Source organism: Cricetulus griseus, chromosome 3 (assembly GCF_003668045.3).
Source record: "Cricetulus griseus strain 17A/GY chromosome 3, alternate assembly CriGri-PICRH-1.0, whole genome shotgun sequence".
NCBI classification, from domain to species: Eukaryota; Metazoa; Chordata; class Mammalia; order Rodentia; family Cricetidae; genus Cricetulus; species Cricetulus griseus.
Window position 1 is genome coordinate 61,331,062 of NC_048596.1, and position 14,315 is coordinate 61,345,376.

At 45.3% G+C, this 14,315-nt stretch overlaps 1 protein-coding gene across 1 annotated transcript in view; it reads left to right on the plus strand.

The window, feature by feature from the left end:
• Nucleotides 1–14,315, plus strand: part of Cfap46 (cilia and flagella associated protein 46) — an 86,994-nt gene that overhangs the window by 53,897 nt on the left and 18,782 nt on the right. The window contains exons 34-41 of the mRNA XM_035441279.1: nt 115–247; nt 1,768–1,914; nt 4,445–4,645; nt 4,759–4,865; nt 5,596–5,772; nt 6,808–6,943; nt 11,626–11,814; nt 12,923–13,115. Coding sequence (XP_035297170.1) covers nt 115–247; nt 1,768–1,914; nt 4,445–4,645; nt 4,759–4,865; nt 5,596–5,772; nt 6,808–6,943; nt 11,626–11,814; nt 12,923–13,115 — 1,283 coding nt within the window. The remainder of the gene's footprint in view (nt 1–114; nt 248–1,767; nt 1,915–4,444; nt 4,646–4,758; nt 4,866–5,595; nt 5,773–6,807; nt 6,944–11,625; nt 11,815–12,922; nt 13,116–14,315) is intronic.

Here is a 14,315-nt window from a genome sequence, read left to right on the forward strand (position 1 = left end):
ATCGTGGCTTCTCCTAGTTGTGTTAGCTTGTGTTTCTTTGACTATAAATGAAATTGACCATTGTCACCAGCCATTGTACTTCTTCCGTTGCATCATGCCATTTACCTCAATTAGCTGCAGAAAAGAGATTGCATTTAAAAAGAAGAAGAGCAAGGAACCTGCGATTGTCGAGAGCCAGACAGCTGTGCATGAGCCGCTGGCTCCATCCCGCCCTGCAGAGATGAAGCCACAGATAGCTGAAGACCAGGTAGGCTGGCACTGCCACGGTAGGATCCATAGCCCAGAGGTGACACAGACTTAGCTTGGTTCTGCCACAGCAGAATCCAAAACCCAGAGATGGCATCAACTTAGTTGTAGTGTAGGATTGCCCGAAGAGTCAGCCAGCCACCACTGATTTCTGAAGTGCTTACTGCATACACTCTTAGGCATGGTGTTATGGGAAAGTCAGAGACCCGACCAAGTTTGCACCACCCTGGCACCCTGAATTTCCTCAGAGAAGGCAAAATTATATGTAAAACAGATCACCAGGGACCTGAGCAGCAACCTAAAGCATCTGCAGGCTAGAGATAGAGTAGTTGCTTACCTAAAATGTGTAAGACTCTGGGCGCAGGCAAGGGGAAGTAAAATGAAGAGCAGAGTTCATCTAAGGGGGACTGGCTAGACTCCTGAAGCCCCTGCTGTCCTGTCACCAACTGGCTGTCCCCTTCAGTCCAGGTACAGGAGAAAAAGCCATCCCAAAGAACCTTGGTTGCTTTGAATGCCAATTCTGTGAGCCCGTTAAAGTCAGTACTTGTGGGGTTTGTTTTGGGACCTGAACTCAGGACAAATGAGGGTCAAGGACTCAGTGACCCATCCACAATGGAGTTAGGGGATGCTGATGGGTACACAGGAAAGGGAGAGAAAAGCACAGCTTACACAGGGCAACCCTGCAGGCCTCACAACTGCTTCCCAGCTAGACTCACATAGGGGAAGCAGGCCCTCCAAGCCGGGCAGCTCAGCAGCTGCTACAATCAGTAGTAAGAGAATAGAAGGGGTAAATAAGGAGAAACAGGGGTCCCAAAGGCCTGAGGCATTGGGAGGCCTTCCTGGTCAGAGGTTGCAGCCTACCATAGTCTTGAAGCTCTCTCTAAGCTCTACAACATGGAGGACTCCCTCCCCAGTGGGACTTCCTGCTCTTTACCTGCCCTTATTTGGAGGTCTCTTGGTTCAGAGGCCTGACCTTATCTGAAAGCTGATTAATTAAAGCTGGATTCCTGATTAATCTTTGGTGTGACCTTTGGCATAATTCCCTGCTAGAGCTCCCCCCAATATGGTAATTAGACATTGTGCTTCCATTTAAGACTTGTACTAGGAGCTTTATGATAGGAATGTGCCGTCTGATGCAGATTAGGTGATTCCCCCAGCTATCATCCCCAATCCTATATATCCCCTATTCTCTGGAATAAAGCTGAGCTGACTCACTGAAGCTGTCTCCCGGAGAGTTATCTCTTTCATCCCAGAAGCCATCCTTCCCTCATCACTCACTTCTGCTCCCTCCCCCATTGAGGATGATCCCTGAGGGAGAAGGGAAACCACATTGGGGGTGTGTCAGAAGCTAGGCAAGCAGAAGCCAAAGGCCTGAGGTTCTGAGTAGGGCATGCTGGGGATGTCCCTGTGGCTGTGCACCCTGTGGCACGCTGGCGTCATACCGCGTTACTGCTTCTAAGACAGAGCACATCACGGGACACAGACTGGGGCAGAGTATCTTAGGGCCACGGTATCTCACAGATTTTGAAGATAAATGGAGAGACTGGCAAAGGCCTGGATGAGACATCCTACCCCCAGCTGTGGATGCTCAAAGGAGAGGTCCTACTGGAATTGGAGCAGCACCAACCAGCCCGGCTGCTCTTATCAGAGGCCCAACAGACTTTCCAGGTAATACACCTCACCCATCTCCACTGACGACATCTTGACCCTGGCCTAAACTCTTCAGATGTATTCTTACTCCTCCTCTAAGGACTTGAGGGGCATTCTGACTTCCAGCGTCTCCACTGAGTCCCCCAAAAGACTTGAGTTAGCATCCTTCCACAGAGCACTGAACAGAGCTCAGCTCTCAGTAGGTTGGGGAGCACAGGCGGGGAGCACAGGCTGTTCTTCTCTAAGGAGCTGCCTAATAGGCCTGGGACCCCAGTGCCCACCCACTCCCTAAATTGACCTTTTGGGTCTCAAGATCCAAACTACACTTGGCAGGGCTTTTCTATCCTGGACTCTATCCCCAATGAATGGCTGACCTTGGATGGTCTGGGTGGAAGAAGCTGTTTTTTGTTGTCTTCTCTAATGATGTCAGACTCCCAAGTTACAGTCCCCTTAACTCCTCCAAACCCCTGCTGACAGACTTAGAATTGCTTTCAGTTGAAGGATGTGGTCAAGATCCTAACACAACCTGCCTGTGGCTTGTTCTGAGGAATTCAAGGAAAAGAGGAAGTTTCAACAATGATGGAAAACTCCAGGGTTACCAGAAAGCTGTGAGCCCAGGCCCTGGTACATACAGTGAGAGCAGGGGGTGCAGGTACCAGATAGGGAGCAGGTATGCAAGGAGCAGGTTTAGAACAGGTGTGTAGGTGCTGGGGTAGGGGAACAGCTGTGCAGATGTCAGGGATGAGACAGGTGTGCAGGTGCCAGAGATGAGACAGACGCACAGGCATAGGGATGAGAACAAGTGTGAAGGTATTGTAAAGGGAAGAGATGTGCAGGTATCAAAGAAGAGACAGATAAGGAGATATCAAAGAAGTAAAAGATGTAGATGAGTAGGGAGGGAACAAGTATATAGTTACAGTGACCAGACAGATGTTCAGGTACTAGGATGGGACTGTCTTAGGGTTTCTATTGCTGCAACAAAACACCATGACCAAGACACCATGGCCAAAAAGCAAGTTGGGGAAGAAAGGGTTTATTTGGCTTACATGTCCATATTGCTGTTCATCATAGAAGGAAGTTAGGACAGGAACTCTAACAGGGCAGGAACCTGGAGGCAGGAGCTGATGCAGAGGCCATAGAAGAGTACTGCTTACTGACTTGCTCCCCATGGCTTGCTCAGCTTGCTTTCTTATAGAACCCAGGACCACCAGTCCAGGGACGGTACCACCCACAATGGGTTGTGCCCTCTCCCATCAGTCACTAATTAAGAAAATGCCTTATAGCCAGATCTTATGGAGGCATCTTCCCAATTGAAGTTCTCTCCTTTCAGATAACTCCGGTTTGTGTGTCAAGTTGACACACAATTAGCCACACGGGACTGATGTACACATTTCAGAGATGACAGGTGTTGTGTTCATGTATCAGGGAGGGGACAGGTCTATTCACAGAGTTGAGATAACCTGTCCTAGAAGTGACTGAGCTGACAGGGAGGCTGTATTCTGTGCATTCAGCACTCTGCCATCAACTGCCATCGCCCTGGCAATTCTACATCTACACCTAGCTTCCTCATCCTCTTCACCTCACCCCTAACTTACTGCAGCCTGGCCCAGATGACATGACTAATGTCTCTCTCGCTTTTCAAGACAGGGTTTCTCTGTGTAGCTTTGGAGTCTGTCCTGGAACTAGCTCTTATAGACCAGGCTGGTCTCGAACTCACAGAGATCCTCCTGCCTCTGCCTCCTGAGTGCTGGGACTAAAGGCACTCAGATGGTGGATCCACCACCATCTGCCTTAGTTAGGGTTTCTATTGCTGTAATGAAACAGCATGACCAAAACAACTTGAGGAGGAAAGGGTTTATTTGACTTACACTTCTATATCACTGTTCAAAGGAAGTCAGGACAGAAACTCAAAAGGGGCAGGAACATGGAGCAGGAACTGATGCAGAGGCCATGGAGGGATGCTACTTACTGACTTGCTCAGCCTGCTTTCTTGTAGAACCCAGGGCCACCAGCCCAGGGGTGGCTCCACCCACAAGTACTGAGCTCTCCCACATCAATCACTAAGAATATACCCTACAAAGCCAGATGTGGTGGTGCATGCCTTTAATCCCAGCACTCAGGCAGATCTCTGAATTCAAGGCCAGCCTGGTCTACAAAACAAGTTCCAGGACAGCTAGGGATATTGTACAGAGAAACCCTGCCTTTATGCCCTGCAGGCTTGCCTACAGCCTAATCTTATGGGGACATTTTCTCTCAATTGAGGCACCCTACTCTCAGATGACTTTAGCTTGTGTCAAGCTGACATGAAGCTATCACACATGGCAAAGCTCATTCTAACAATAGCCTCCATAGGGAAGAGGCTGCCAACCTCAGGCAGCAGGGCAGAAAGAAGCTGCCAGTACAACCAAAATCCTGCACAGGCTGGCTCCTGTGGCTCTCAGAGCACACTTTCCACTCCTGAGGACTATCACTCCCACCCAGTGGCTGTGGGCCAACCAGAGTGGAACTGCCCATCTGTCTGTTGTATATTGTCTATTCCTGTTTTTAGGAGCTAGGCTATGTCTGTTTAGAAGCACAGAGCTTGTTGCTTCTAGCACAGCTGGCCAACAAGGAAAAGAACCACGGACAAGCTATGCTCATGATTGAGAGAGCCCAGCAGCTAGGGGGAGCTGAGGAATTCTGGTACAACTCAACCCTGGCTCTGGCTGAGGCCATCTTATCCTCTGAAGATGATGACAAAGAAGTCACAGTGAGTTAGGGGGGGCAGCAGACAATGGTAGGGTGCATGAGGGAGGGTATGTGCTGACGTCCTGTCCCAAGGCCCTGCGGAATGACATGGTGATATGTAACCATCATGTCCAGGTTGGCATACTGTTTCAGAAACTCATAGATACTTTCAAGGACCTCCAGAAAGAAAGGCCAAACCGAAAATCCCTGCTGGAATTCCTCATCATGGACCTGGAGGCCAGGTAATGATACCTCTTGTACCAAAGCTGTGGCTACTTCCCCATACATCCCTCTCATGCTATATGCGCCAAACCCAGGAAGGCTCAAATGCTTCAGAACCATGCGTTCCTTCCCGGCTCTGTGTGTCCCTTATGTCCTCAGGTTCCTCTGAGGAGCAGACCTTCCTTCTACTATGTGCTGTAGAGGAGTCATGACTTCCTCCCAGACAGCCCACATTTCCAGTGTCTTTCCTATGACTCCCTGGAGCCTCTGGACTTTGCCCCCTTGTGGGGGACTGTCAAAGAACCCCTCTTCTTGCACACATGCCAGTACAGACGTCAAGTCACATCACAGACCCCTTCCCAGGAATCCTCTGAGCTCACTGACCACAGTTGCAGGGATCCCTGCCTGGTTTCTGCTTCTGACTCCTCTCTGGAAAGTGCTGTGAGCTCGGTGTCCCACCAGCTGGTCCTGATGGGAATCTGTAAGCAGTCTCATATCAGCATGGTTTTCCTCTTTTCCAGAGGTGAATCTGGTACCTAGGTGGGGTTATTAGATTCTAACTTCATTGATCCAAGGCCATGGCTGTATGGTGTCAATCTTGGGGTGAAAAAAAAAAAAGGCTCAATGGTACTTGATTCAGTGTGCCTGGGTAGACAGTGGGCAGAAAGAGTGTTGCTGTGATCTTGGGCTTTTGGATCTGGTGGGGGAAACTTCAGTCTCCACCATCCTGAGGAGATATCTGTCCAGCAGGTGTGTGACACTTCAAGTCCAACTTTCATTCAGCTTGGTTGACAAAGCCCTTCTTGAGTGCCCATTTGTGCTGGCGGATCTAGAAAATCACCTGGTGGAAGTAGAAGAAAAATTCATACAGAGTGGCTACAAGAGGAAATTTGTCGACTTAAAACTAGAGCACGCGCAGATAAAGAAGTAAGGGCATCACTACACACTCCACCCACACCACTCCATCACCACACACCAGTGGAGCTGCCCAAGGCTCTGCCCTCTGAGCAGGGCCCACTTTTGAGCTCCCCCAGACAGCCCCTCTCCTACTCAACCTCAGACATGACTAGAACCATCTCCCTCCCCAACTTCCTCCATGCCAACCCACCATGCAACCCTGCAGGGTCCCCAGCAGCTGTCCCTATTGCTGCTACAGTTGTGTATTCTGAGGGCTGTGTGGCTCTCCTCCCACGACAGCCCCCAGTGCTTCTCACAGTGTCTCTGTCTGCCCTGGATACCCACAAGCCTTTTACATATGAGCAATCCCTGTGTAGGTGTGACCCTGACTTCAGGAGCCATGATCAGCCAACACCCAAGTCACATCCATTACCACAGGTGTATTGCAGCACCATTGTGGGCCACCAAGAAGGCAGGGAAGTAGGTGACTGAGCCAGCAAGTGGAAATTGGTGTGTTGCTTCATCACATTGTATATACTGTGTCATTCCAACTGTTAAACATACTGTTTTAAAATGCATTTAGAAGGCTGGGGAGAAGGCTCAGTTGGTAAACCATTTGCCTTGCAAGCACAAGGACTTGGGTTCCTTCCCACAGAGCCCATACAAAGAAGCCAAGAATGGTGTGTACATGTATAATGCCAGCACTGGGGAGACAGAGACAAGTTGATCCTTGGGGATTGCTGGCTAGCAATCTACCCTACTTAGTGAGTTCTAGGCCAGTGTGAGACCCTGTCTCCAAAGAAAGGGTTGATTTTGACTTCCATATGCACATACATGCACCTGTGGACATAAATGAACAAATCTACATACACGCTGAAAAGAAATAAATAAAATGAACTGAAAATAACTTTATGTATAAAACATTTAACTGCAAAATTTTTAGGTACTGATAAAATGTATACCATAATTATATAGAAATTATACATTAATCGGTATAACAGGTATTGGTATAATATATTAATTAGAACATCTTTGTTCTAAATTCCACTCTTATATTGTATAAAGGTTATGTGCTCAAAAGGAGAAAGATGAGGAACAAAAAATTGCCTATTGCCTGGATGTGTATAACTTGTCCAACGGAGCTATAGCTGAGGAAGAAGAGCTATTTCACAGAATCCAGGGGCTACTATCCCTTCATGATGTAAGTATGAGCCTGAACATTGAAGTCATGTCTGTGTACAGGACAGCATTGCCTGACAGATCTGATTTTAAGACAAAACCAGCTAGGTACAGTGGGGCATGCCTGTAATCCTAGCACCTGGGAAACTGAGGGAAGATGATGAGGAGTTCCAAGCCAAGCTAAGCTACTCAGTAAGGTCGAATCCAATAAAACCACACACACACACACACACACACGCACGCACGCACGCACGCACGCACGCACGCACGCACGCACACACACACACACACCAATATATATTTTTTACAAAACCCATATACAAGGGCTGGGGACATAGTTCAGTCAACAAAGTTGTATATATTCTCTGGGCCAACTGGGCCTCTGCCCCTCCCACCTTGGACCTCAACGCCTTCCACCAGATCTGGTCCAGAAGCTGGAAGTACTCTTGTATGGAAGAGAACCTCACCTTCTACCCCTAATACCTTCGAATCCATATAGCAGAAGAAGTAGACATGATGTCTTGTGCTTTTAATTCCAGCACTAGAGAGGAGATGGTGGATCCCTGAGCTCACTGGCTAGGCATCCTGGCATTCTTCGCAAGGCCAAACCAGCAAGAGAATGTGTCTCAAAAAACAAGATATATGGTTCCTGAAGGACCATAAGATGAATGTCATAAAATTTGAACCATACAGAGAATTGTATGCAATTAAATTGGACATCAAAACCAGGAAGCAGGTGCTGGAGAGATGGCTCAGATGTTAAAAAACATTGACTGCTCTTCCAGAGGTCTTGAGTTCATTTCCCAGCAACGACATGGTAGTTCACACCACCTATCATGAGATCTGACACCCTCCTCTGGTGTGTAAGCACACATGCAGACAGAAGACTGTACATATAATAAATAAATATTTAAAAAAAATAACAGGGAGTAGAAACATCCATAGACACAGAAAATAGACTAGTGGTTTCTGGGAGACAAGGACAGGAACAATGAGTGACTTCTAGTTTGGGGTTTCCTTGTAGAATAACGTTGTAATGTTTGGGAACTGAACCAATTATGATAACACAACACTGTGGATTTATCATGTGCTACTGAATTGCATACTTTAATTTTTAGATTTATTTTACTTTATGTCTGTGAGCGTTTTGCCTGTGAGTATGTATGTGAATTACATGCAAGCCTGGTGCTCATGTAAGTCAGAAGAGGGCATCAGATCCCTTGGAACTGGAGTTACAGATGGTTTCGAACCACCACATGGGTGCTGGCAATCAAACCTGGGTCCTCTGAAGGAGTAGCAAGTGCTCTTAACCACTGAATCATCTCTCCAGCCTTCATACTTCAAATTTGTTAATTCTTTATGTTGCTTTTACCTCAGATTTAAAAAAGAAAAAAAGAAAAGAAAAGCATTGTGTGCATGGGAAACCCCAAATGTTTGGAGTTTAAGTAGAATACAGCCAGCAACTCTAGGCCACAGAAGAAGCCAGAGATTAAATGTTTTGAGATGAAGGGAGGAGAGGACATCAAGGAATTTAAGATGTCAGCATAGTGTTTCGGGGGAGTCTGGAGCAAGCACTAAACATCTGAGTAATAACAGTAACAGTAACAGGCCAGAAGTCAAAGAGCTCCTCTTTACCTTAAAATACAAAGAGCAAACTGAATCTAAAACAAGTAATAGAATAGGAACTAAAGATGGAGAGAAAAAGTCAATGCAAATCCAAAACAATGCCCAAACCAAACAAAATCCACCGAACAAGAATTCTCAAGACCTTGGACATGATGATAATCTCTGAACCGAGGCTCAAACTCACTACAACTCCTTAAAGGACAAAGTCACATCCAGGCAGTGGTGGCCAACATCTTTAATCCCAGCACTCACGAGGCAGAGGCAGGCAGACCTCTGTGAGTTCAAGGCCAGTCTGGTCTACAAAGTGAGTTCCAGGACAAGCTTCCAAAACTATTCAGGAGAAACCCTGCCTCAAAAAACAAAAACAACAAAAAACAAATAAAAGCATACAGATTGACAGAAGAAACATGCAAGAAAAATATTTTTTCACAGATGACATGATTTTATAGAAAATCATGTAATATACCAAAATGAAAAACTACAAGTAAGCTAAATTAAAGTTAATGAGTAAGTTAGTTGTGTTTCAGGGTTATGTAGTATATACATCATATTTCTGTAAAAGAATAATTAATTGTATATTAAAAATTAAAGCAATATCATTTATGACTACTTAAGAATAAAATTCGACCCCTAAAATGTGAATGCTTATGCTCCGAAAACAAGAAAACATTACCGAGAATAGTTACAGAAGGCTTAAATTAATGAAAGCAAAAATTCATGTTCCTACATCAGAAGATGAAATATTAGTAAGATGTCAATTCTTCCTTAACCGTAAAACTGATTACTACAGACACTTTTTAATACATACTGACAACATGATTTTAAAATAAGGAAGGTCTAAAATAGCCAAGACAATTTCAAAAAAGAATAAAATTAGAAGACCAATGGTACCTGTTTAAATCCTATTATAGAGGTACAACAATCCAGATGGTGTGTGGGCTGGAGAGATGGTTCAGAAGTTAAGAGCACTTGACTGCTCTTCCAGAGGTCCTGAGTTTGATTCCTAGCAACCACATGGTGGCTCACAACCCTCTGTAATGAGATATGGTGCCCTCTCTTGGTATCCAAGCATACATGCAGGCTGAACACCGTATACATAATAAATAAATAGATAAATCTTTTTCTTTAAAAAAAAAAAAGTTACATGGTCAATAGCTGAAAAAAAAAAAAAAAGACAGCGTGTGTTTAATGGGAAAACGAACAAACAGATGAATGGGACAAATCTGACAATACAGAAATAGAGACACACATGGATAGAGTCTTTAGCAGAGGCACAACTCTATGGACAAAGGATAGTCTTTAGACGATACTAGAACAATAGAAAAATGCAGGTTTAAAACCTGAACTCCACTCATACCTCAGACTGATGTAAAAAAAAAAAAATAACCTCAAATGAATCAGAAACCTAAACCAAAAACCTAGAACACACAGGAAAAGTCCCTTGGTGATGACATATTTGGCAAATATGATCCAGTAAAAGGATAAATTGATAAAATGATCTTCTCTTTAAAATATACTATCAAGAGAAAGGTGAAAAGAAAACAGACTTGGAGAAAACATTTGCAAATTTTATTCCTTGATAGAGGAATGCATGAACTCTCAAATTTTAAAGGTAAAATATTAAAAATGAGCAAATTATTTGAAGAGACAGTTCCTCAAATATATGGAAAACAAGCACGTGAAAAGACAAGCATCATTCATGTGGCATATGGATGACTCTCAAAATAACCATACTGGGGTAAGGCAGACAAAACTATCTCATACTGTATGATGCCATTTATACAACACTGATTTATCGCACCACAAAGTAGTTGTCACTTGAGATAGGGGAAAGCTGTCTTGAGCATGCTATGCCAGAAACAGAGATGAACATATTTGTGCCTTTTTACAGCATGAGGATTTGTTGAATAAAATAAATTCACAAGGTTTAAGAGTGTTAACGGCAGCAATTTGCCTGATTATCTTCCTACTTTTGTAATCTGGCCAAGGCAAATTCAAGTCCTTGTTTCCCAGTCTTAATTACAAATATTAACTCTCATGTCACACAGCAAATCTGTCTATATATGAATATGTGTGGATTACAGAAAGCATGCAAATTAAAGAGGCTACCGAAGGGTTCAAGACGTTTCGGAAATGAGCTGAGAGAAATTCTAGTGGAGTCTAAACTGAAAAGGAATCCAGAAAAGGAGAAGCTGTTGCCATAGAAACTGGGCTAAGGAAGAGTCAGGTTTGAGAGCAAAAACCTAGTCAACTGCAGAGGTGACAGGACATAACCAGGTCAGAGCAGGTTTGGGTCTGAATGGGCAAACGTGTGGACAATTAGAGACAGCTGGGTGACCAAGCAGAGCAGAAGCCTCCAGGACACTTGGAGGTTCTCTGCCTGTGAGTTCTCGATGTACACAATACCAGCTACCAGACAAACTGGTTTAGGGCCATGCCATCACAGTGTTAGGTGTCCATCTCTTTATGGGGGGGGGGGGTGCAGGTGAGGGAGTAAAGTCTTTTTTCCTGGTTTGATGTCCTGATAAAGTTCTTGGGCCTGGTTTCCCTAATATGGCTTCAATACACCCATATACCCCTATAGTTTTAATTTACCCCAGTAATTGTATAAAGTGGCTTCATTCTCCCAGGAATAATCCATTTATCTGTGTATGCTGCATGGGCAGTGCCAGATAGATGGTGGTGCTTGTGGATCCAGCCAGGAGTTCAGTTATCCTCTACCCTCAAAGTTGCTAGTGGAGTGGAGTCTCTCAGGGCGAAGGCCCAGCCTGAAAAAACAAAACAAGACAAAACACTGTTTATACAATATGGATAACTTAAAGTAGAGAAGAGCCTAATGCCAACACAGGCTCAAGAAAGGACATGGGAAAGTTCAGAGTGTGAAGACCACATTCCTTTACTTGGGTTGGGATGGTGTGGCATCTATTGCCATGTCAAAGTATATCCACTTTATGCTTGTATTTCTACTTCAATGTGTGCTGTCTATGACATGCCAGCTAGGCCTTTGTCAAAGCCCCGACCAAGGGTTGGTCTCCTCGGGAAGAATGCCTTGCTTTACCCACCTCCCAACTATCTCAGTTACAGAACATCAACTCACCACTGATGAGAAGGCTGGCCCGCCTCAAACTCCGCCTGGCAGAAACATGCCTGGACATGCAGCAGCTAGTCTTCAAGGAGGCCATGGAGTTGCAGCTGGAGCAGGGCTCCTTGGAGAAGCTACTTGCAGACTTCCTTCAGAATATCAACGACTACTCATCCATTGGCTTGGTGACCAAAGGGAGCCTTAGCCCATGTTCTCTCCTGGGGGGTCTGCCAGTCACACTGAAAGCAGGGTGTCAATCTACGGGACCCTCAGTCCCTACCCAGGCAGTTCTTGACCACTCTCACACCTTAGTGAAGAGAGACACTGTCTGATCACCAAGAGGACTTAACTAATAATGAAGAGCTTATTGGAAGGGGTTTCCTATGTAGACTTACAACTTCCATTCCCAGGCCTTGGGGTTAGTCCCTGCCCTGGTCCCTCCCAGCACTGCAAACAGAACAAACTGAATAAGTGAATACCTATTTGGAAGAAAACCATTCTTCCACTTTCTTTCCCTTCTCTCCTTCTTCCCTCCCTCCCTGCCTTCCTTATTTCCTTCCTTCCTATATTTAGGCAGTCCTAGGAATAGAACCCAGGGCCCTGCACATGCTCAGCTGTGGCTCCAGCACTTTCCCGTTCTCTTAAATGCCATGAAATGAGTCAGGTTAATTTAGGGTGAACACAAATGAATCCTACAGTTAACCTCTATCTATAATGACTTCTAATAGAAATTGTCTTTTATTATTCTCCCAATATGTAAGTCCCAGGTGTTATTGTTTTGTTTAAAAAGAAGAAAAGAGAAATTGCTGAGACAGACATATTGACTATAAGTTTATTATAAGGCGCGGCAGAATGGGGAGACTAAGAAGAGGAACAGGGGTAAATGGCTGACCGCCATGGCCAGTCACCAAAGAGAGACAGAGCAGGGAAACAGAGAGACAGGAGACAGGAGACAGAGAGAGAGCGTAAAGGGGCAGGGGCCTATCTTTTAAAGGGGTCCTCTGCACCTGCGTGCAGACTTCTTTCCCATGGAACCTTAGGCTGACCAGGGTATTGCCTGAGTGGATTCCACCAGGTAAGAGGGGCAGGCCAGCATAATGCTTGAACCTTTCACCAGGGACACCTCCTTATGCTACCACACAGAACTTCACAGAGCAAACATATAGCTCAAAGTGCTCAGATGTTCCCTGGGAGGCAACCCTAGAAGGAAGCTATCTGAGTCACCTCTAGGTGATTGGGTAGAGTTCAAGTGTCAGCCATTGGTGATCATGGCACCTTATTGTCTTCCTGAAGCAATGGTACATGCTGAAGAGAACCCTGCCTCACATGGTGCTGACACAGCTGGAGAGTCTGCAGCCGCTGTGTGTGGGCTGCATGGACATCCGTGCCCAGCTTCTAGTGCTGGCTGGGAAGGCCCTCCATCTACTTTCCGTGCAGACAGACCCTGTGTACCCTTCCTTCTGCTGGGAGGAAGACCTCTTGGTAGGTGTCCCTTCTTCCCACTGAAGTCTAGTCCTTGATTGCTCCACCTTGACTGTAGAATTGGGTTGTAAGAGATGTTCCACCAACTCAGCTATGAAGGTCCTGGCCCTGGCATCTCTGTCTTGGTGGCTTGTGTCCAGTTGTGCACTGGCCCCTGGGAGCTTCAGAAATCTCATGCACTATCTGGGGCATCTCCATGCTAAGATACACCAGGACGGATGTTGTCTGCCTCTATGGCCCTCTCTATACCACACAGCTTGGGAAATCTCTGAGAAGGGCAAAGCTACCTTTTCCTCTGCTCCTCCCAGGGCCCACCCTCTTTTAGGGCTGGATTCTCTGACAGAAGCACCCGTCCAATTGAGAACCCTGGTGACAGCTCTTGCAAGCCTGCCTGTTCCAGGTCTAATGACCGTTCAGACAGGAGGCTTATAGCAGGTGGGTAGTACTTGGCTGAAAAGGTCTGAGGCTGAAAACAAATCAGTTCACACAGGTATCATTCTTCCCAAGGTTCTTTATTCTTCAAAAAGAGTTCTTCCCTAAAGTTCTCTTTAAAAGTTTCTCTCAAGACTTCTTTCTCTAAAAGCTCTCTTAAAATTCTCTTTAGAAGTTCTTCTTAAAAAAATTCTCCCCTTAAAAATTCTCCTAGATCCCACAAGGTTTCCAGTTTATATACCCACAGACACAATTAGTAATTCTCTGACAATAGTAAGGATACCAGGCATGCCTATCTCTCAAAGCCCTGAAGGCAGATAGGGTCTTGACAAAAGTGAGGAGATGTGACTTGTAAAACAGAGAAACTTAAGTCTCAGGGGGGACTCAACTTGTGAATTTAAGAGGTGGGGAAGGTTTAAATGTCTATGGCTTCTAAGAAGGGAGAAGGGGATTAGTACATAAAACTACATTTATGTGGTTAGTTAAACCAGAAGTGTATAATTGATAAATATAAAACAAGGAAGAACACTAGAAGTTTATAATTGATAAACACATAAAAATGTATGCATTGGGTTTTGCTTTTGCCTTCGAGGTAGCTGGAAACACAGCATCATGGTAGCCATGGCAACTTGCATACCCTGTGGAAGGAAAATGGTCCCTTGATTCATATTAGCATTTTCTCCCAGCACTAGATCAAAGGGAGGGACTACATGAGATCTGGGGATGCGGCTCTTATCACTGATGCCCCAGTGAGAAGGAATTTCCTTTTTCT